Consider the following 21,360-nt stretch of genomic DNA (forward strand, 5'->3'; position numbering starts at 1 on the left):
AAAAAAAAAAAAAAAAAAAAAATTGAATTTAAAAGTTGCCATTCATCTTATAAACATGGTAAATTTAAACAATCAATACAAATTTTTATTATTTATAGCCTTGTTCCATATAAAATAGTTTTTTATGAATATAATACATTTCATTTCATTTATTAAGCACTTCAAGCTTTGATATCACAAGCAAAATTTCCCCAAGCACTATACCCACTCTTGCATATATAACCAAATATATAAACATAAATGTAATAAATTTTAAATTATCTTAGGCAATAAAATGGTAGTGTTAACTAACTAAATAAAATTCTCCTATGTATTTCAACTAAAAGTCACACGTGAGTAAACCATTTGTCATTTCATTTGGAATTATTTGACCTCCTGGTCTGACATATTTCAAGCATAGATAAAAAAGAATTGTGCTATCCTGTTCTTAGTTACTTGGAGTGCTCCAGTCTTTTGGCCTCAGAAACACAATCAGGCATTATCCACCATCCAAAATGCTGGAGAATTTCAGCTTACATTCATGTAGCCTTTGTCCATTGGCGTGTTCTGAGACCAGGTCCTGCTATTTTCTCATATTAAGCTCATTGTTCACACTAAGCAACCTGTAAGTTACTTTCACATGTGGTTCTCAGCAGCATTTTATTTGTCCTTGAATGTATTTGTTCACTAAATTTTCTTAAAGATGCAAGGCTAACTAGCCAGATTATAGAAGAATTTGAAATTCAGGCAGAGGAATTTAGATTTAATGATGTAGGAAATAGGAAATAATTAAGGTTTCTGAGGCAGGAAATGGGGAAACAGCATTATCACAGCATGGTGGGGAGTGTGGGGTTTTATGTGAGACCATCCTGTCACCACCAGTATGGCCTTAGTCACCCCACTGCCTACTTCATAGGGATTGCACTTCATTCATTGATTCAACTAACTTAGTGGTTCCTAAATACTGGTGAAAAAACAAACTCAGTTCTAGACTGTACTGAGTCCACAATCTAATAACAAGTCCAGAGATCGTACAAGAAATGAAGCAGATTAATCATGGACAATCATAATAGGGTTCTGATGGAAAAGAACAAATAACACAGAATGCTGGCATGTGACTGTGAACTGATTAGGGAACTGGGTGTCTGAAAAGGGTGGCAATGAATGAGGACTAAATGAGAAAAGTATTGTATAGTTGTTGAGCATCTTCCCATATCCCTTCGTCTTCGTGTTGCAGTCGTGATCATGGCATCAAAGGGTCGGTCAGTCCTCCTGAACTGACTTTGGTGTGTGTTCAGCGCAGTCTGGAAGCGTGCGGGAGGTAGTGCCCCCCCTGCAGCCTTCAGTCACCGGTGGATGGAAGTAGGAGAGCGGACAGCCTCGCCTCACTTCGCTAGTGGGTTGCCTTAACACAAATTCCCACTGTTTCCTAGAGTCCACTGGCAGAATAAAGCCTCAGTTATATTACGTGCTCATTGCTGGCTTTCCTTCCTTGTTTCACTTCTATTCTGTTGGTGTTTTCTGGGAATGTCTTCCAAATAAATTATTTATTACACAATCTTTGCTTCAGGTAGAGTCTGATTTCTGGGGAGAAAAGTATTGACTTAGTCATTTTCTCATCACTGGGACACAAATACCAATTTAAAGGAGGAAAGCCCATAGTTACACTCCGTAGTTACCAACGAAGGGTGGCATGGCAGAAGGGTGTAGAGGAGGTAAAGCTGCTCATCTCATGGTAGACTGGGAAACACAGACAATCAGAGGAGAAGCCAGCCAGTGCAGTAAACCCTTGTAGGTACAGATATGGTGGAGGCAGACCCCACTTCTTATTAGCACGTGAGCTAGAAGCCCCATGATCTGATCACTCCCCAAAGCCCTGCCTATGATCACATGAGGCTTTGGGGGAATCTCTAGATCTAAACCATAACGGGTATCATTTGTAACCTCCTGGGATAATATCTAAAATAAAATACTCAGTAAATGATAGTTCTCTTTTTCCTCACCCATGCCTCTCTCCATCCCCTAGTCAAATGTGCATAGCACAACATTTTAGAAATCCATGTCTTGTAGCCTTGGAGGTAGGAAAAATAAGAGTTATACAGACCAGGGAAGAATCAAACTGCTTTTTTAGAACTGATATATATTACAGATCCAGACAGACCAAGATAGTGCTGGTGACATTTAATTTTAATGGTCAGTTTAGGACTTTTCTGTGTCCTTCACTGCGTATTTTATGCTATGCTGGACTCCTTGGTTCTGTGAAGTGGGTTCTATAAGAGGGAACTGGTGCTATAAAAATGTCCCTGAGTAAAGGAGATTAAATGTACTATTAGGACAATAAAAATAGGCTGAGAGGTCTACAATGTTCTATAAAGTAAGCCAGAAGCTCCCTAGGCCTTTTCCTCCTACCTGTCATACCTAGTAGCAGTAACAGTACCAGGTGGAAATGTGGAAGGCCTCCTTATCTCTGTCAGCCTCGTCAAAGCCACTGTACATACATATAATGCATAAAGTTAAATAAAAATGTGCCTTAAATATATGCATATTTTCAAGTATTCTTGTCCTGTCTTACAACTAATTTCTTACTCTCAGCTAATCTTCAACAAGCCAAAGTCTCTGTTGGCTCTTGAAAATGTTAAAAACCCATTCCCTACCAGGGCATACAAGGTCTGACCTCTGATCTATTATTGACCAATTTCCTTTCTGATCATTTGATTGAGACATAGTCACCATCATTTAATTCCTCAAAATATGGCTCACCTCTTCATGGCTTTTTGAAGGTGGTCCCTTCTCCACAAAATGTTCTTATCAGCTGGTTGCATGGTTAGCTCCCTCATATTGTTTAGGTGTCTTCCTAAATTTCATTTCCACAATGACATCTTCCCTTTTTTATTATTTAAATTTTTTATCTTTATTGTTTATTGGTACATTTTAGGTATACAGTTCCATTCATCATTGGGATCTTGTACCTTCACATGACTTATCTTGGTTCTTATTTTTCCCCATTCCCTAGCTCTCCCTTCACCCACTCCACCCTTCACTGTTTACAAAGATATTGCTTCCATGTTTTTCCTTTTCACATACTTTTTATTTTCCCTTTTTATCTTTCCCCTACCCCTCCCACTTCTCCTACTCCTTTAGACCTTTTCTTCCTATTACACATTATCAGTTATACATTTTGATCCTTATTTACACTTTTAGTTTTTCACATCAGAGAAACTATTTGTTATTTACGCAAGTGTGACTTATTAATTTTACTTAAGAGTATGGCCTCAGTGTGCATCTACTTAGCTATAAATCTCTCTAGTTTCTCATTCTTTTTGGCTGAGTAGTACTCCATTTTATTAAGGAAAAAAAAAACACCTCTTCTTTATCCAGTCTCCAGTTAATGGGCAATTGGGCTGTTTCCAATTTTTTGCTATTAAAAACTGTGCTGCTCTAAACATGGGTGGGCATATATTGCTGTGATATGATTCTTTTTGGAAGATACCCAGCAAAGGAATAGCTGGATCAAATGGGACCTCTAATCCTAGTTGTTTGAGGAGTCGCCACATTGATTTCCACAGTGGCTGTGCCAGTCTGCATTACCACCAGCAGTGAGCAGCTGACATTTACGTATGCCTTTCCTCTATGCTGTTGTTTGAAATGCTCTGAATTGTCACTTTATCTAGAAAGATGTATCTGTCAGCTGTTGCTTTAACAGTGCTGTGTAACAGTCAATCACAGGCTTTCAGTGGCTCAGATTTACTTCATGAAATGCCTGGGTGTTAGGTCGAGTCTGCTGTCTTGGCTGGGCTTCACTTTGCAGCTCTGCTAACCTCACTTGGGTTTGTTCCTGCCTGAAGGTCAGCTGGAAGACAGCTGATTTGTGGCTCCCATGGTGACAAAACTCTTCTCCAAAGAGCTCTTATCTTCCAAGCAATGGTGAGCTGATTGGGCGTGGTAGAAGAGTAACAGAAACACAAAGCCTTTTAAGGCACAGGCACAGACCCAGCCTGCTGTTAATTCTACTTGTTCTGTTAGCCAAAGCAAGACACATAGCTAAACCCAACATCACTGGTGTGCTTGTCCTCTGGAACTGTGTGGAACAGAGAATGCGTATTTCCAGTTTACTGCAGCAGGCCTCCCCTGCTATTCCTGTTCAGAACACTTAGTGTCTTTCCTTCAAAGCACTTTCATTTCCTATAATTGCTTGTCTGTTTCGAGACTGTCTTGCTTGTGAAAAACTTTTATTAGATGAGAAAGAAGAGACTGTGCTATTGTAACAAATTAGAACCTAAATTAACAGAATAAAATGTTATTTCTCCCTCATGCCTCAGTTCAGTGTAGACCAGGAAGCCAGCTGGCTCTTTGAAGCCAACCAGTGCAAGAGAAGACTACAAGATCACAGGGGAGGATGCCTTCCTGGGCCAGATATAGCAGTGTTTCCGTTATACATGCATCATTGGCCATACTTTCAGTCCCACAGCGCCTCACTAACTGCTGGGGAGGGGAAGCAAAGAAATGAAGTCTTCTACTCTAGGACTTCCAGGACCACGAGAGCATGGGTGACAAGATGTGTTTCTAGCATTGCAGTCACCGGCAACAGCTTGTTGGTTCACTGATGAAGGAAAGATACACCCCAAAGTCAGGATTTAGTTTTCATCTAGGAAAGGAGCATCGTGATAATGTGTGTGTAGTGATGTATCTAATAAGGAATTGTTTGAGGGAAAAAAATATGCTTTCTAGGGGCTTCTTTTGGTTTGTGATTTTTACCTCTATTTCAAAAATGCATAAAATATTGTTATGACAATGAGTTACAGGTTATAATAATGAGGAAACATCATTGATTTACAAAAGTATGTTCATGGAGTATGAAGCAAGACTTTCATTTCCTATCATGATGATAAAGATGATCTAAAAACAATGATGAAAAAACCCTCGGGCCACGGATTTAGCTCAGTGGTTCTGCTGCCTGCCTTGCAAGCGCAAGGTCCGGAGTTCAATCCCCAGTACCCGCCCCGCAAAAAATCCTCGAGACTTCAGTTCTAGTGTGGAGTAGGGCAAAGAGATAGCTTCATTTAGCAGAGAATTGCCCTACAGCTCGGGGCTTCGTCTCTTGCCGAAAGCGCGAGGTCCAAGTAATTCTGCGCGTGCCTGTTCCTCCTCCTCCCTGTAGCTCCGAAGGGTTTGGAGACTGGACGATACGCAGGGGCAACAACAATGAAAGCCTTACGAAAATCCACAACCTCTGCCAGTTTTCGTCTCTCTTTTCCTTACTGGACTTAATGCAAAAACTTGTTATGAGACTAACTGAAGACGTTTTGATTTTACTGACTGAAATTTAACTAAAATTTAATAAAGTGTGCAGAATGCTTGGGACACCCAAGGCGTCGATCGGGAGCTTGTTTGGAGTTCTAGCCAGGGAGTGCAGCTACTCATAAACCCTGGACCTGGGAAACGGGCCTTCTCTACTGGGGTGGTCATCCTCTTAGATTGAAGGTGCAGCTTGCACAGGGAAGCACACAGAATGGGGAGGGCGGCAGGGGACAGCCACCTGGCCAGCCAGACCAGCCAGGCCCACCCTAGCGAGCGGCTGGGTGGCAGATGTCGCAGCGAGGGCTTTTACTAATAAGGGAATGGGAATCCTTCTGTGAACCACAGGATTGTTCTGAGTGCCTCTTCCAGGGCCTGGCGGCATGCAGAGGTGTCTTCTGTCTCCTCTCAGGTTATATCTGGCTCTGCTTTGGATGCCTGCCCCCGCATGATAAACTGTCCTGGGGGGCACATTCATCTTGTATCCCTGAGTCCATCCAGAACCCTGGTGGCCTTAGTCTCATAACAGGAATTCTGTCTTCCTCTCTAGTTTGTTTCTAACAACCTTCATGTGTGGACTTCTCACCCCTGCTTTTAGATGGCGTGGTTCATAGTTATCTTCTGCCATGATAAGCTCAGCTCCTTCGAGATTTTACGGGTTCTGTGTGGGGCACGGTCCCAGGCTTCCTGAAAGCCTTCAACTCTGGTCTTATAGGTCAGGCACCTGCGAGATATGACAGCAAATCCTAATGGATTTTCTGAAGAAAATGGTGACCTTCAAAATATGGTAGATTCTCATGCCCAAGGCTGACTGTGGTGCTCATTTATTCCTAAAATCATGAACTGACTGTGACTATTTAAAATGTCTTTCAGTCCTATAATTCAACCTAAATTTTTCTGGACCATAATTTTTGTTCTGAATAGCACTCATTGAGGTGTTTTACTATGCAGTGCCTGTGCTTTATAAGCTCCCAGAACATTGTTGTGTTAAATAGTCCATGGTTATTAGTACTCAGGTCACAGATACACTAAGAGACCATTAACCATGAAGCTGAGCTAAAGTTCTTGGTGAATTCAATATCAGTTTCAAAGCACTCTTGATATTTAAGCCCCTGGAATTTTTTTAATGCAGGATTTGGAAACCAAAATCAGAAACTTCTATATTGTCAAGTATGCCTACTGTACCCTTTAGATGTGAAGGATTAATCTTAATGAATGTTTAGACACATGTGTTATATATTTGAAAGGTGTAACTGGTAATTATGATGCTTGGGATCCAGATCTGGATCTATTTCACATACTTCAGTCATATCTCAAGTGCTGTGGCAGCGTGTCTTAAATACTGCAGCATTTACAGTCTCACGCACTGATGGAGCCACGACTGAATAAGGCCCTTGCCCCAGGGAGTCCGTGTTTTAAGTGAGAACTTCTACCCGAGGGACTTGTAAGACACGCTTTCTCCTTTTGTCAGAGGCAAGTCAACCCAGGGGAAAAGCAGCTTGGGCCATAGAAAGACGTGGAGAGTGTGGGGAGCAAAGGACCACAGTGAGGAGTGCGTGCTATGGAAAGACGTACAGTGGAGTCTGGGGGTGTCCCGTGATTAGGGCATGCAGCGAGCAAACTTAATTTCTAGCGTGCTGGCTGAAAGCAAACCAGAAGCCAGAAATGGCACAAAACGAGAATTATAGCCCAAAGCAAGGGTCCTTGTGAAAGGTTTTCAAACAATACTGCTATATAGAAGCTTTCTTCATGGGTCTTTTAAAATAGACTTTCACCTGGAGGCTTAGACACTTTGCCAAGTGTTCGCTGGACCAACAAGGCCAGAGATAGCACTGAAAAAATACTTTATTATTTAGGTTTCTAAAGCATTTCATTTGATTTAGAGGAAGGGAACTTTTAACACAAATGTGCTGGACTCGACTATAACCATAATAATTTTTGTTGTTTTTCACTTTGTAATTTCAGCTGTAGTCACCTAGCCATTGCAGGGTTGAATTCCAGTGGTTTGCAGAGTCAAGAGCAAGCTTATTCATCTTTAAAATAATACATAATGCAAACATCCATTTTTCTAAATTCTGAATTTTATTCCCTTCAGTGTATCAAATGGTGAATCTGCCTGAATGTAGAGGGGAAATTTTTATTTTCAAAAGAATGGCAGCAAGATCATCAAAAGTAAAGAACATAAGAATTGATTTTTTATCAATTTCTTGGGGAATGATATATTTTGGGTTATAATTTTATTATCATAAAAAATGCCATATAACCTTTCTCCTGAGGAGAGTGCTTAGCTTAAAAGATTTTATATTATTAAAACAAAAAGTATGAGACATACAAAGTCAATTATTATTGCCATTTTACAGGAAAAAATTCTATTTTTATTCTGCGACCTAATCCACATCAACTGGTATTTAATCGGACTGCCCAGTGGCCTTTTTAATACTTTCAACAATGTTCATGAGTATTGCAGCCAAACCTTGGTTATTTAAATTACACAGTTAGAATCTGCCTGTGATCTGGTATGGAACTAATCAAGGGGTTTGGATTTTGGAAAATAGATTTAACTGTTAAACATTAATTCAGCCTTTTTCCCCAAACAAGAATTCCTACTGCAAAATCTTAATAGCAATAGAAGATTGCTTACTGTGATGAGACATTATCCTAAGAGTGTTGCTTGGAGTCTTGCCAGAAATCTTACTAATTCTGGAGACTACCACTGCCTGTTACCATTCTGACCCTTTGTCAACTTGAACATTAAGCTCAGCCAACACCGTCATACCAGATATTTCCTAGTAATATTTACAAAAAGAGAAATATAGAGAAAGATATGTTATATAGAGGGGCTACCAGTTCACCTTGTTTCCAGACTCTGTAGTCAGCTTTCTCTCACTGTGACAAAGTACCCGAAACAATCAGTTATAGGGAGGAAAGGTTTATTTTGGCTCATGGTTTCAGCGACTGTAGTCCGTGGGTTCTTCTCACATTGCACTTGGGGTCGTGATAGGGCTTGTAGAACATCATGGTGGAAGCAGGTAGGAGAGGAAGCTGCTCAGCTCAGGCTATATTTGGGAAGAGGAGCGGAGATCTGGGGCCCCAACATCCTTTTGTAGGGCTACTACCCAGGGACCTAACTTCTTTCCATTAGGTCTCATCTCCTAAAGGCTCTGATACCTGCCAGTCATGCCACACATGGTGATAAAGCCATTAACAGGAGGGGCTGGCCTGGGGGGACTCCTGATCCACACGATAGCACTGACCTTTTCTCTTCCCTTGAGAAGACTCTCCTGGTCCCACACACAGCTGCTCTGAGCATCTGCTTCTGTGCCAGCAGGATAGGTGCACTGAGGAATTTTCCCAGCAAAATCAAGCGTCCCTCTAAAAGGAATTCCCTTCTTTTAACAACCTAATTTTCTCCACCTTATTCTATGTTCAAATTGATTCAGTCAAAGTGGAGGGGAGGGGGAGAGAGAGGGAGAGAGGAGAAAATGAAGTGCTTAGTCTGAAATACATTGTTCTGAATTTTGTAGAAATACAAGGAAAAATCGGGGAGGAAAGCACTGGCAGGTTCATCATTTCATGTGAGGAAACATTAGTAGCTGTAATGTGTGGCATGGTGTTAGGGGAGATAGAGTAATGGAAGTTTGGAGGGTGGAGATTGCCTCCTGGAAACGGAAGGTTGCATCTGGACTTTGAAGGGAGTAGTGAGACCAGACACACAGGCATCAGTAGGACAGGGCAGATGATGGTGGGGTGGGGAATAGGAACAAAGATACATGGGGTGAGGGAAGGGAGGGGTGCAGCATGTGGTCAGTCAGCTTGCTCCTAAATTGCATAAAGAAAGACCGCTGGGGGTAAAGTTGGGGGGCAGAGAATCAATTTTTAATTTGAGGGCATGATAAGGAATATGGATTTTTTTTCTATATAAAGTTTCAAGGCTAGAAGGACTTTAAATTAAAATAAAACCTTAATTCCTCTCACATTTTTATTGTTGGTTTTTCAATTTTACTTTTTAACTGATGCATTCAATCTCACTTTAATAATGCATTTGTAATCAGAAAATTACTTCAGCCTAAGCATACCATTTGCTAAGCTTGTTATGTTCTAAGACTCTGCGTTCTGAACAACAACAAAAAAATAATTGCATCAATTAAATAAGTATAATCTTCATCATCTTAACTGCTATTTATATATTGTCACTGTAGTTTTATTCCACAATGGCTTTTGGAGTTCTCTTTTCAAGAAGAATTTTTTTTTTTAATATCTAAGTTGTTGTTTGTGCAACTGGCTTTATTAAGCAGGCCTTGAATAGTTTCTGCATATTTTTACAGCTCTTAAAATCCTTGATTGCAACACTGCACTATAACGAAGATAGCAGAGTTTCTCTTAGAATAGTCCACCTTATTCCCATGTTTCTCTTTCACCACTAAATAAAGGTTCCCTTTATTTCTGACCTACACATTCAACGATTATATAGAGATTTGGGGTGTATAGATATGATATAAAGATTTTATGTTGAGATTTTGGTGAATAACTTTTAAGGTGTATTGCTTTCTTTATTTCTCTTATCAACCACGAATTAGTATAATTTCAATATAAAATCAGCGTATCTACATCTGTCTCATGAAAGTCTACTTTCTAAGTAAATTTGGTCTCTAAAAATGCACAAGGGTATTTTGGGCTCCGTTATTTTAATTATGATACATAGAGTACATTAAGCTGGGAGTACCTGCCTGTGTATAAGTATCGTGTGGAAGTTCTTTGCTTGTTTTAATGATCCCTGGGAATTACCAAATCACTGTTCGAGAGACAGTGGTGAGAATATAAAACTTTATTCAAATGGAATAATCGGGAGAAGAGAAAATAACTCTGACCTGCCAGAGTATAAAGTGTGGAGAATTTGAAAAACAAATTATGTTTGTAATTTTCTAAAGGACAGAAAATGCATTTCCCACTTATTATGTAGTTATTCATAACGAGACAGGCAAGAGGGACTGTCCCTAGCAAAGCGTTTTCCTTGCAGGTATTCAAGTGCTGCTATAAGAGACAAAGTTGGACAACAGCATCATCATTTTGTCACACCTGGGTTTAGGCACCTACAGCCCCAATGCTTGAGGTGGGTGGCCTTTGATAGGAGGTGTAACCTGACAGCTAGAAGTGCCTCTCATTAACACTTCACGTCCCCATCTTGTTTATTATGTTCATTTAGATGCATTTGTTAATTTATAAGTGCAGCTAATTAAAATCTTTTAAATTTTCTTTTTTTTTTTTTTTTTTTTAGGAGCCCGCTACATGAAAAAAATGCAAGTCAAAGTGGTCACAACCTAGAAGTCTGCAGAGACAGGAATAACTAGCAAGTAGATACTACATTATTTTATTATGCTTAAGTATATAGAATTCAGTAGTGTTCTGGGGATTTTACTCTAATGACCAAATAGTCTTATAACTTTAAATTTATATTTAGCAGTATTTGTGTTAACCTATATGGCATCACACAAATAATTAAGGACAAGCTATGGCAACTATGGATTTTAGGAAACTCGTTTTCTGTCAGTAATAATGAAATTACTCTTTTCAGAAATATGAATATAAATATTGTGTCCTTTCTAAGGACTTACTTTTAGAGCCTACTTCAGTACCTCCTCTTTCATAAAGAGTCAGTAAATCTCCTTGTATCTTGTGATATATTTAAACACTATGTAAATGTATTAACTCCTTTCATAAACTATGAACAGAAATTGTTTTATAATAATGCTTTTAAGAGACAGAGTGAAATTAATTCACTTTTGAAGGTTATGTGCCAAAACTTCAAGATCATGCTAAAATGAAATCCAGGCACAAAGCAAGGACTTTCCATTTATCAGTTATTCCCTGACATTTTCAAGAAAGAAAATTGGAGGCTTAATGATAACACCATTCAGTGTTTCCATGAATTTATAAAAAGTAGGCTTAAGAACGTGGGAAGGGTAAATAAGATTATTTGAATGGCAAGAAAAAGCTTTCAAAAATCTCATTACTTCATATTAAAGTGGCTGGAGTTACTTTTGTTTTCAAATGTATCTTGACAATTGTAATAGAATCAAAAAGTTTCAAATTAAAAGGATTTTAGTATTTGCATCCCATATTTCTGATATTTCAATGAATAATGGTTTGTGTTTGCAAAGAAAAACTGATATTACATGTTAAAATTACACATATATTTATTTACATGTATATGTAATATAAAAGTGCAATTTTTTTCAAGATAAAACAATGCAGTTCTTAATTTAGCAGTTTTCCTCAGTGGTAATGTGGATTAAAATATGCTTATAACCAATATAAAAAATAATGGTTGTTTTCCAATCAAAACATTTCAGAAATTATGAATAAGTTACTTTATATTTAAAATTCTATAGCATACCTCTAATCCTAATATTCTGGGAGGCTGAGGCAGGAAGATTTCAAATTCAAGCCAGCCTGCGCGACTAAGTGATTTAGCAGGTTCCAACCTCAAAACAACAATAATAAATAAAGGGTGGGGTGGGGGTCAGAACAGGGGCTGTGAGTTCAAATCTCAGTACCACCAAAAAGATTCAACAGCAGTAGACATTTATACTATAGAAAATAGGTAAAATTGTGTTTCAGTTGCTTAACAAGAATTACATGAGGCAACTGGTTTGTTCCTTTTCAGAGTTCTTTGAAGTTTAATAACTAGCAAATATGCGTGATAAATACCTCATATGTAAAGTTCATTAAGTATTTACACAGTTAGAACCACACATTTTAATAGGAAGAAGACTAAGCAATAGCTAACTCTGTAGAAATGAAAAACATTTTTATAATGTAAGCTATTGGCCACCAGTGCACTTGGCTTATCCATTTCGGTTGTTCTTTCACCTCGATTGTCATGCTTACACTGTGAGGAGGAGGAAAGCACCTTCAAACTTCAGAGGCTTTTCAGATAGCTCAGCTAGGTTGTCTTCATAATGAAGGAGAGAAAATTGTGCAAATATCATTAGAAATAGCTTGGTAATAGTCGACATCAGTTTTGGCTTAGAAAGAAATCATGAAGTCTATAATTTAAAGAAAAATTCAGTAATTTAAAAAGAGTTGTAAAAAGGGGGGAATGTCGGGGAAGCAGTATGAGAGGAGTCTATTGGGAGCAAGGCTGGTGGTGAGCTACCAGGAAATTGGTACCTCGGATGATCCAAGTGGAGAATCTCAGGAGTGCAAACTAAAGTGTTGGCAGTAGAGACAAGAAAGAAGACCTTGATTTGAAAAAAAGTGTCTTCTTCAACTGGTTTTCTACATATATAGTTTGGATGGATGAACAGGGATCCCTGTATTTTAGATCTAGAATATTAAAAGAGGAGCAGTTAACTTTCAGTATTGGCTGTTAAAATGGAAACTTTAGATAGGGAAGAAAAATCCATGTGCCTGTAACATAAACAAAGTGACCATGTCCACAGAACTGGGGGTCTAGGATTTAAGAGCTAAGGGCTAACTTGTCTGTTGAAAGAGGGTCGAAGCTACCAATTTAATTAGATTAAAAACATACACAGAATTATGAGGATCATCAATATTCAGTCATCAAAATTGTGTTTGAAAAAAGGGGGCTCGACTCTCAGGAACTGAGCAGTAACCTGAAATAACAGGCAAACCAATTTACAGCACCATTTTTGTGTTGTTCTTATTACAAAAAATTAAGGAAGCAATTAGACTGTAAGGGTCAGCAGTGCTGAAGGCTGTTAAAAAGTCCAGGGGGAGGATAAATGAAAGATAAAAGGCTTTTGAACATTGCAACGAGTTAGTAATTGGGACACCAATGGAGCCAAACCAACTCTGAAGGTTAGTTAGATAGTTCTGGGAATCTTTTTCAGTATAGTGACTTTACTTGCCTTTAATTTTTATTTTACCTCCTTTTCTACCATTGTCCCAGTGGTAAAGCTTTGTTTTTCAAATTGATCTGTGGGTAGTTTAATTATTTTTAAATTAGTTTTACTTATTCTCATAATATCATTGTTTTAAATATCCTGACTTCCTTAATTTGAATAGCTAATTCAATTTAGTGTACATTAATTAAGGAAATTTATTTTTGTATAATCTGATCAGATATACATGGCCTATTATTCTTACATTTGTTAATCAAATAAATTATTTCCCACATGAGGCTGACAGATATTCTTATTTGCCTCACAAATAATTTCAAGCAATATCCAGCACATAGGTGCATTTCTAGGAAATTATTGGGGTAATGAATAAATCAGTATATCCCTCCTTGAATAATTCCCACTTATATAAAGTTGTGCTTTATCATCTGTTTGCAAAAAAATGTACTCAGTGTACCTGATTTTTGAATCCTTAAGTAAACAAATTAAGAGGAAATGAGATTATGAAACATTTCTGACATTTTTCCATCCAATTCTCATTAATCCCACTTTTATTTTTCTTACCCTAGCAGTATAAATTTAATTTTCCAGGTTGTAATTGATACCAAATCATTTTTGACTTTTTATTTAGGAAGGAATTATTCTCAATTTATGTTGCCTTCTTCCTTTTTCTTCTCACGGTAAAAATAGCATTGTTGATTTATATTAGGGTGCATAAATAATGCATACTCACTGTGAACATTTCAAACAATATATAAAAGTATGATGAAGAACATAAAATCTCTTGCTGAACTACCCAAATGACAACTGCAATGAACATTTGCATTATATATGGGCTACTTTATCATTGTGAAATGTTCCTTTTTGTCTCTAATAATGCTTTTTCCTTGAAAATCCACTCCCTGGTTTTAGCACAAATATTGGGAGCTTCCTTTTGAGTGATGTTTGTATCGTTCTTTCTTTTTGCATCCTTCTTTCAATATTCATGCATGTATAGTGTCTTATTAACATCATAAAGTAGAATTTTTAAGAAATCTAGTCTGATAACATTAAGCTTTACTGGGAATATGTAGTCCATTTATATTTAATGCCTGGTATAGTAGTTGAGTTTAAGTTTACCACATTCTTATCTGTTGTCTCTTGAATTCACTGTCTTATATTCCTTTTTCTCTCCATTATTGCTTTCATTGGGAATTTTGATTGATTAGGCACTTATTATTATTCTGATTTTTTCTGTACTATCAGATATGCATCTTTTCTGTCATACACTGGTTACTAATGAGATCTTAACATTTGTCCTTGAATTGTTATGGTCTAACACAGTTACTTTTAGCAATTCCTTGATATAGATTCATGGAAAATTTTTGTTCAGTCTTTTGCCATTGCTGTTGTGATATATTTTTCTTCAGTTATCATAAGTACCACTCAGTGTATTTCTGTTAAAATTTGTGTGGTCAACATCCATTTCAATTTAACTGTATATTTACCTTTTCTGCTGCCCTCTCTTTGTTCTCGCACATCTACATTTTTCTTGTGAGATTACTTTGTTTACGCCTGAGGGAATCTCTTTGGTATTTCTTTTCCTGCCAATGGACCAGAAATCAATTTTGTCTGTTCTTACTTTTTCAAAAGTAACTCATCTACTTTTGTGGACTTTGTGTTTACTGGTTATAGAACTTTCAAGAGGTCATCCCTCAGTTTTCTGTCTCAGCTCCTATTTCATCTATGAGGAAGAAAACCATCAATCTTATTATTACTCCTTCGGTTACTGTTGGTCTTATCATTTGGCTGTTTGAATGTTTGGAATCATTCTGTAATTGTGATAAAGCACTCATAAAATTTACTTCATTATTTTTAAGTTTACAGTTCAGTGGCATTCTAATCAGAAGTATTGTGTTAATGTATATTACCTCATAAAAGTAAGCAGGAAGAAACAGTAGCAGTGGATTTCAGGAAACTATTCTCTGTCAAAATACAAGTACTATTTTCATCAGGACTATGAGTTTAAACATTTCATCTTCTCGTGAGTCTTGCTTTCCGGCCCGTGTAGACATTAAATACGTTCACTCACACTGCAGGCAGCTGTCCTCACCATCGCTGCCTTCCATCTCCAGAATTCTTCATCTGGTGGCAGAACCTTCCCGTCCCCTTCCTTTTAGCTCCCGGAAACCACTGTTTTACTTCCTGTTTCTATGAATTTGTGTATGTTTGGTACCTCACACAAGTGGAATCGTAGAGGAGGTGTCCTTTTGTGACTGCCTCCCAAATTCACCCATACTGTAGTATGTGTCAAAATTTCCATACTTTTTAATGCTGAATAATATTCCATTGTGTGTGTATACTACATTTTATTTGTTCATCTGTTGATAAATACTTGGGTTGCTTCTACAACCAAGTGAATAATGTTGCTATGGACATGGGTCTACAAATATATCTTCAAATTCTTACTTTTAATTTTTGTATATTTACTCAAAAGTGGAATTGGACTATGCAATAATTCTGGGTTTAATTTTTGAGTAATGTCCATACTGTTTTCTGAACACTTGTTTTTTGGTGTTATGGTCTTATTTTGTTGTGATTCATTTTTAGTTGCCATCCTAATAGATACAAACTTGTATAGCATTATAGTTTTGATTTGCTTTTCCTGAATCAGTAATGATAAACATTATTTTATGTGCTTATGAAGAATTCCTGTATCTTCTCTGAAATGACTAAATAAATTTTTGTCTATTTTTTTACATATTTTTTCTAGTTGCTACTTTTTAAGATTTTCTCTTTATTTTTATTTTCATCACTTTGATCTGATAGGCCTAGATGTTATTTTTTTCCCAGTTATTTTTCTTGCAATGTGTAAAAATTTTTGAATCTGTGAGTCCAAGCCTTTCTTTGACTTTAGAAGACTCTTAGCTGTCATTTTCCTAGTATTATTTCAATCTTATTTTCTTTCTTCTTTCTTAGACTTAACTACATGTATGTTAAACCTTTCATCTGGGCTCCACAATTCTCTTCTAGCTTATTCTATATTTTATAATTTTTCTTTTCCTTTAGTTTGGATATCCTGCACTGATACATCTTCCCTACTTCATATTCCTACTGTTATTTTAAACTTATTGTTAAATTCTGGTTTTCAGATGTTATGTTTTTCAATTCTCATGTACTTGATACTGTTTTTTATGTTCCAGTTATCTGGTAGAATATTTTTCCTTTCACCTATCTTATTTTGCCTCCCTTTTCTATTATTTTCTTGAACATATCAATCATAATAATTTTAATGTTCTTATCTAACCACTCTGATATCTTGCTCATTTTTGCCTGTAGTTGTAGTGTCTGTTTCTTGAATCATGGTCGTTATGGGCCTCTGAGTAATTTGTTAGGATTTTACCTTAAAATTTTAGTTGACAAAAACTGTATTTTCATCTTTTTTTTATATCGTGTTGTTTTAAAGTCTGACTACTCTGTTAGTCTCTAATGTGTGTCCCAGATGCACGTGAAATGGCTAAACTGAGCAAATTTACACCTGCATTACTTCACACACTTAGCATTTTATTGTGATAAGACATTATGAGTCTGTATCTTTCTGAAAGTTTAAAATAAGCGATAGACATTGAGAATGTACAATTTTGCAGTCTTTGGGGGGTAATATCCAGGGGAGTAAAGTAAAAAAGGTGTTCCACTGAAACCGTCAGGTAGTGATGGAAGCAGAGGCCAGGTACTTTGCCCCATTTCTCCCCCACACCCCCGCCGTACCAGGGTTCGAACTCAGGACCTTGCACTTGCCAGGCAGTTTCAGCACTCCTGAGCTATATTCCCAGCCCTTGCCCCATTTCTTAATACCTCCTTTGGGGGTTAGAACTTTGACATGTAGATATGGGGGAGAGGTGTATGCATTCGGCCTGTTGCACATTAGCACTGGAATTCACAGAGACTTGTGAGTCTTGGAAGCCATCAAGCTTAGAGGTTCAAAATGTATGCAGTGAAGTTGAATCATCTAGTTTAAACCACTTTTAGCTGTTTGAAATTGAGCACACTGCTTAACCTTTCTTCACCTGTAAAAATGAATGGAACACAGTTGTGTATCCCGTGTCTGAAATGACGTGGGCCAGGTGTGTTTCTTTTGGATTTTTTAAAAAATATGTTGAAATATATGCATATGCATCATGAGGCATCTTGAGGATAAAAATCTAAATGTAGAATTCATTTATATTTCCTCTACACTTTATGTACCTAGCCTGGAAGATCATTTGATGCCATATTTTTAGTGCACCTGCATTTTCAGAGCAGCCCACCCACCACATGAGGTATTTGGAATTTTCCACTTGCATCATTGCATCTGGGCTCAAAAAGTTTTGAGTTTTGAGTCATTTGAGATTTCAGATTACTGATGCTCAGCCTGAAATTGTACTTACCTCCCAAGGCTGCTTAATTTGGGGGAGTAAAACAGCAATCAAAATGGCAAACCCTCGATAATTGAGGTATTTTGAACTGGAAAGTAAGAAGAGTATGTGAAATGGCTTGGAATAAGCACAAAGATTCGTGGTGCATGGCTAGCACACGGTACACGGTACTTACAGTAGTTATGGAGGGTCCTCGGCTTACAGTAGGGTCCCATCCCCATAGACCTTCCCATTGCAGATATGAAACACCAGGAGCACAGTGAATACCTCTGGTCTACCAGCCTTCTCAGTGCACCAGCACAGGACCTGGCTCTGAGTCTGTGGTTCACCTCAAGATGGTTTAGCTCACTGGGAGCTGCCTTTGTCGCTCCCTGCCCTGTACCACACAGAGTATCAAAGGCACATTGCTAGCCCAGGAAAAGATGTCCAGAATCTGAAGTATGATTTCTACTGCTTGAATTTTGTTCTTATGCCATCATCAAGTTGCAAAATGGTAAATCAAAGCACTGTAAGTTGAGGACCATCTGTACTGAGAATGAAGAAATAAAAATCAAATCGGACAAAATTTGTTTTAAAAGAAACTAAAGCATAATTCGTGCTTGGAACTTATAAACCTACTCTAAACTTATTTTTTGAAAAGTTACGTTCTCATTCCGAGTTTCTCCAGGAAGTGAAGCTGTGAAATTAAGCCAGGCATGGTGGCACACGCCCATGCTCCCGGCTAATGGGGAGACTGAGGTGGGAGGGTCCCTTGAGCTCAGGAGTTCAAGACCAGCCTTTTGTAAAATTATACAGACAGGCAAATTTATGTTGTTAATGCTAGGATTGATTTGTTCTTCTAGTGTTTATCGAGCTGGACACTGTTCTAAATTCTAGAGATAGAACAGTAAAAGAGATGAACTTCACGCCCTCCTGAGGGCTTGTCTTTGTGCATGGCAGTGATTGTGTAAGAATCTGATGGACAGATCTCACCAAATGTGAAAAATGTATTGAACTAGGAAGACACAGGAAATGCAGAGGTTATTTGGGAGGCTGGTCTCCTTTTGCAATGAGAAGTCAGAGACATAGGTATCTGAGAGACCCACAAAAACTGTACGCTTGTATATTCATTTTAATTTTTATAAGCAAAATCACTTCCCAGTACAGTGGGAATTCCTCTGGAAGAACAAAGCTGATGACAAGATTCTTCTGATTCTGTACAGGACCAAAATGCCAACATGCAACTTTGGTGCCTAAGTATTATGGCTATTATGAGTAGAAAGAGAGTTGTTGGAACTCAGATCAGCTACAAAGTAGTCTGAGCCGGGGAGGGGACCTGAAAGCAGGATGGGCAGTAACTGCGACCAGCTGCACGCTTCAGGCTCTTGGCTGGACCTGTGCTGCTTTGGGATTTTCGTGAGACAGGAGCCTGGCTCCCATGCTTGAAGCATTGCTATGCCAGGCACATGAGCTCCTGATGCTGCCAAGTCTGACTGTATTCTTAAGTTATCTGTGCAGAACAGAGAGCCTGGTTCCCCCCTGTGTCCCGGAGAGCATGGCCCAGTTGGCATGGAGGAACTGAGTTACTTCTTTACACTGTAGAACACCTATTAACCGGAAGAGGGAAGGAAGGACTGAAGACAAGAAAACTGACATTTACTGAATAACATCTGTGTATCCCAAGTACATTTATAAATATATTTCCTTAGCTTCATGATAGCTCTATAAAACAAGAAGAAGTTGAAGTGGGAAGAGCCAACCTGTGACTTTTCCATGGTTACCATGGTTACTAAGGGGAAAACCAGTGTTACAGCTGATTTGTACACGATTGGGAGGACCGCTCTGTTTCTACTCTATTGCCAGGAGGAATAAGTTCGCTAGAAGTTGGATGGAGAGAAGAACATCATAAAAATTTTATCACCATAATAAAACTCTATAGTGTCATAGGTGTATGAAACAGAAATGAAAAACCCCTTCTTGAAGCAACAGCAATAGAACAATGGCGGTGGTCAGTGCCATTGAATGTGGCATCTTGGGCCAGGGTGGAGAGGGTGCATCGCTGGGGGTCCGGGAGGAGGCAGGAAGAGTGAGTGGCACAGGAGCAGCCAGGGATGTGCAGGGAGCGACTTCAGAACTGTAGGACGGAGGTCTGGGTTAAAGATGTGGATTCCGGAGATTTAACGATGAACAAATCCCAGGATGTAAATGAAGTGGCCCAAGCAAAAAGTGCAAAAGTGAGGTGAGAAGAGACCTGACCGTTAAGCCGGGATTAAAATGAAGAACGTCTAGAAAAGTGGGAGGAAGAGCCGGTAAGATGAGCTGACAGAAGGAAAGTGCTGAGGAAGGATGGTCCACAGAGCCAAATCAGGACTGTAAGGAAATCTCATCAATCATGCGATCTGTAGCGGAGATGATCTCAGCGAGCTGTGGAAGAATTCCCTGGCCACTTAGGATAAGGAGCTGAGTGGGTCCTGGGTTGGGTTGCGTGGCCACAGGCTGTGCGATGAGGATTTGTGTAGGGCAGAGTTATTGAGCACCAGGGAGGCAAACTGAACTACAGGAGGTGGCAGTAGAGACCTCAATAGAGGTCGGGGTGTGCTGGGACTGGGAAAGCCCTTCAGACGCGTGCAGTTTGTGAGGCTGTGCTGCCGTCGGAGGGCAGTGCCCAAGAGGGGCATCTGTCTGTGGGCCGTGACGAGCAGCCTCTCGGCACCTTTTGGCACAGGGTGCCAAATGAGTTAGTTCATCTTGTGAGGTTTTCTGTGCATCCCAGCATCCCAAGAGTGGGGAAACAATGACAGTAGAGTCCAGGCTAAGTTTTTGTGGACTTCTGCTATAAGCGGTTTTTCTGACTGGGGCCACTAATCTTCTCTTCCAAATTCTTGTCCACCACCATCTTCTTGCCGCCCCAACTTCTTTACTGACAGATTTCCTTTTACTTAGCTGACTCCTGGTGACATAACTGCCTTTTTCTTGCATTGCTGCCGTTCGCTTGCTGCTCTTAGCTTACTTACACCATCAGAAACAACAAGCGTGTTAGTGGCTTCCCAGGCCCACCCTTGCTAACCTGTGTCACATGGAAAAATAAGGGCAATTGACAAAGTTGCTTTTCCTGGGTCAGTTACCGTTAGAAAGGAGGCTTTCCATGAAAACTCTGTGTTGAGGAATTTCAGAGTTACAAACCAAGCCTTCAGGGATGATTGCAACACTCTGCCTGCATTGAAGAGTCTGCTTTTATGTATTTTATGTGGGGCTTCATGTTTCCTTAGAAATCCTAAGTGAACAAGCTGCAGTTATAAATAAGAAATTCTCCCGTAACCTCATGCTCATTAATGTAGGAAAACATCGGATAAAAGTTGTTAATTACTTTGGTGGTTATTAATTTATGGCAGCTCTGAGTGTGCGATGTTGGTATAAAAATAGTCCCGGGAGGGGTCTGAACCAACTGGCACCTGTATCTTCACGTCAACTGTTTTCAGCACCCTGCACTTTATATTCCCTGCAGATTCTTAGTATAACATTGACTATCTGGCAGTCACCTGAGATGTATATCAACTGGCAGGTTTTTCAGAATACTTTTTTTTTTAGAATATATAAGATGGTGTTTTATTTTTATATTTTCTGCAAAACAGTTTAGTATTTAAGGTGAATTAGTGAAAGTTTTTTTAAATTGTGGAGTTCTATATTAAATCTCCATCTAACCAAAGAATGCCCCCCATCACCCTCCAAAAGAACCTGAGAAACATGTAACAGCTTTATTCAGATCTAACTAGAAACTCTTTGAAAAAGGCAAATTTGTTCTTGATTGAAAATACTATATAAACACCAAAAAAAAAAAAAAAAAAAAAAAA

At 38.7% G+C, this 21,360-nt stretch overlaps 1 protein-coding gene across 7 annotated transcripts in view; it reads left to right on the forward strand.

The window, feature by feature from the left end:
• The window catches only part of Lrrc7 (leucine rich repeat containing 7), a 463,114-nt gene that overhangs the window by 115,436 nt on the left and 326,318 nt on the right, over positions 1–21,360 (forward strand). Inside the window, exon 2 of one of the 7 annotated variants that reach the window (XM_010605115.2) lies at positions 10,550–10,625. The exons of the other annotated variants lie outside the window; for them this stretch is intronic. Within the exon in view, the coding sequence (XP_010603417.1) occupies position 10,625 (1 nt within the window). The 5' untranslated portion in view covers positions 10,550–10,624. The remainder of the gene's footprint in view (positions 1–10,549; positions 10,626–21,360) is intronic. 7 annotated transcript variants of the gene reach the window in all.

Source organism: Fukomys damarensis, unplaced genomic scaffold (assembly GCF_012274545.1).
Source record: "Fukomys damarensis isolate Sample0158 unplaced genomic scaffold, DMR_v1.0_HiC HiC_scaffold_33, whole genome shotgun sequence".
Lineage (NCBI taxonomy): Eukaryota > Metazoa > Chordata > Mammalia > Rodentia > Bathyergidae > Fukomys > Fukomys damarensis.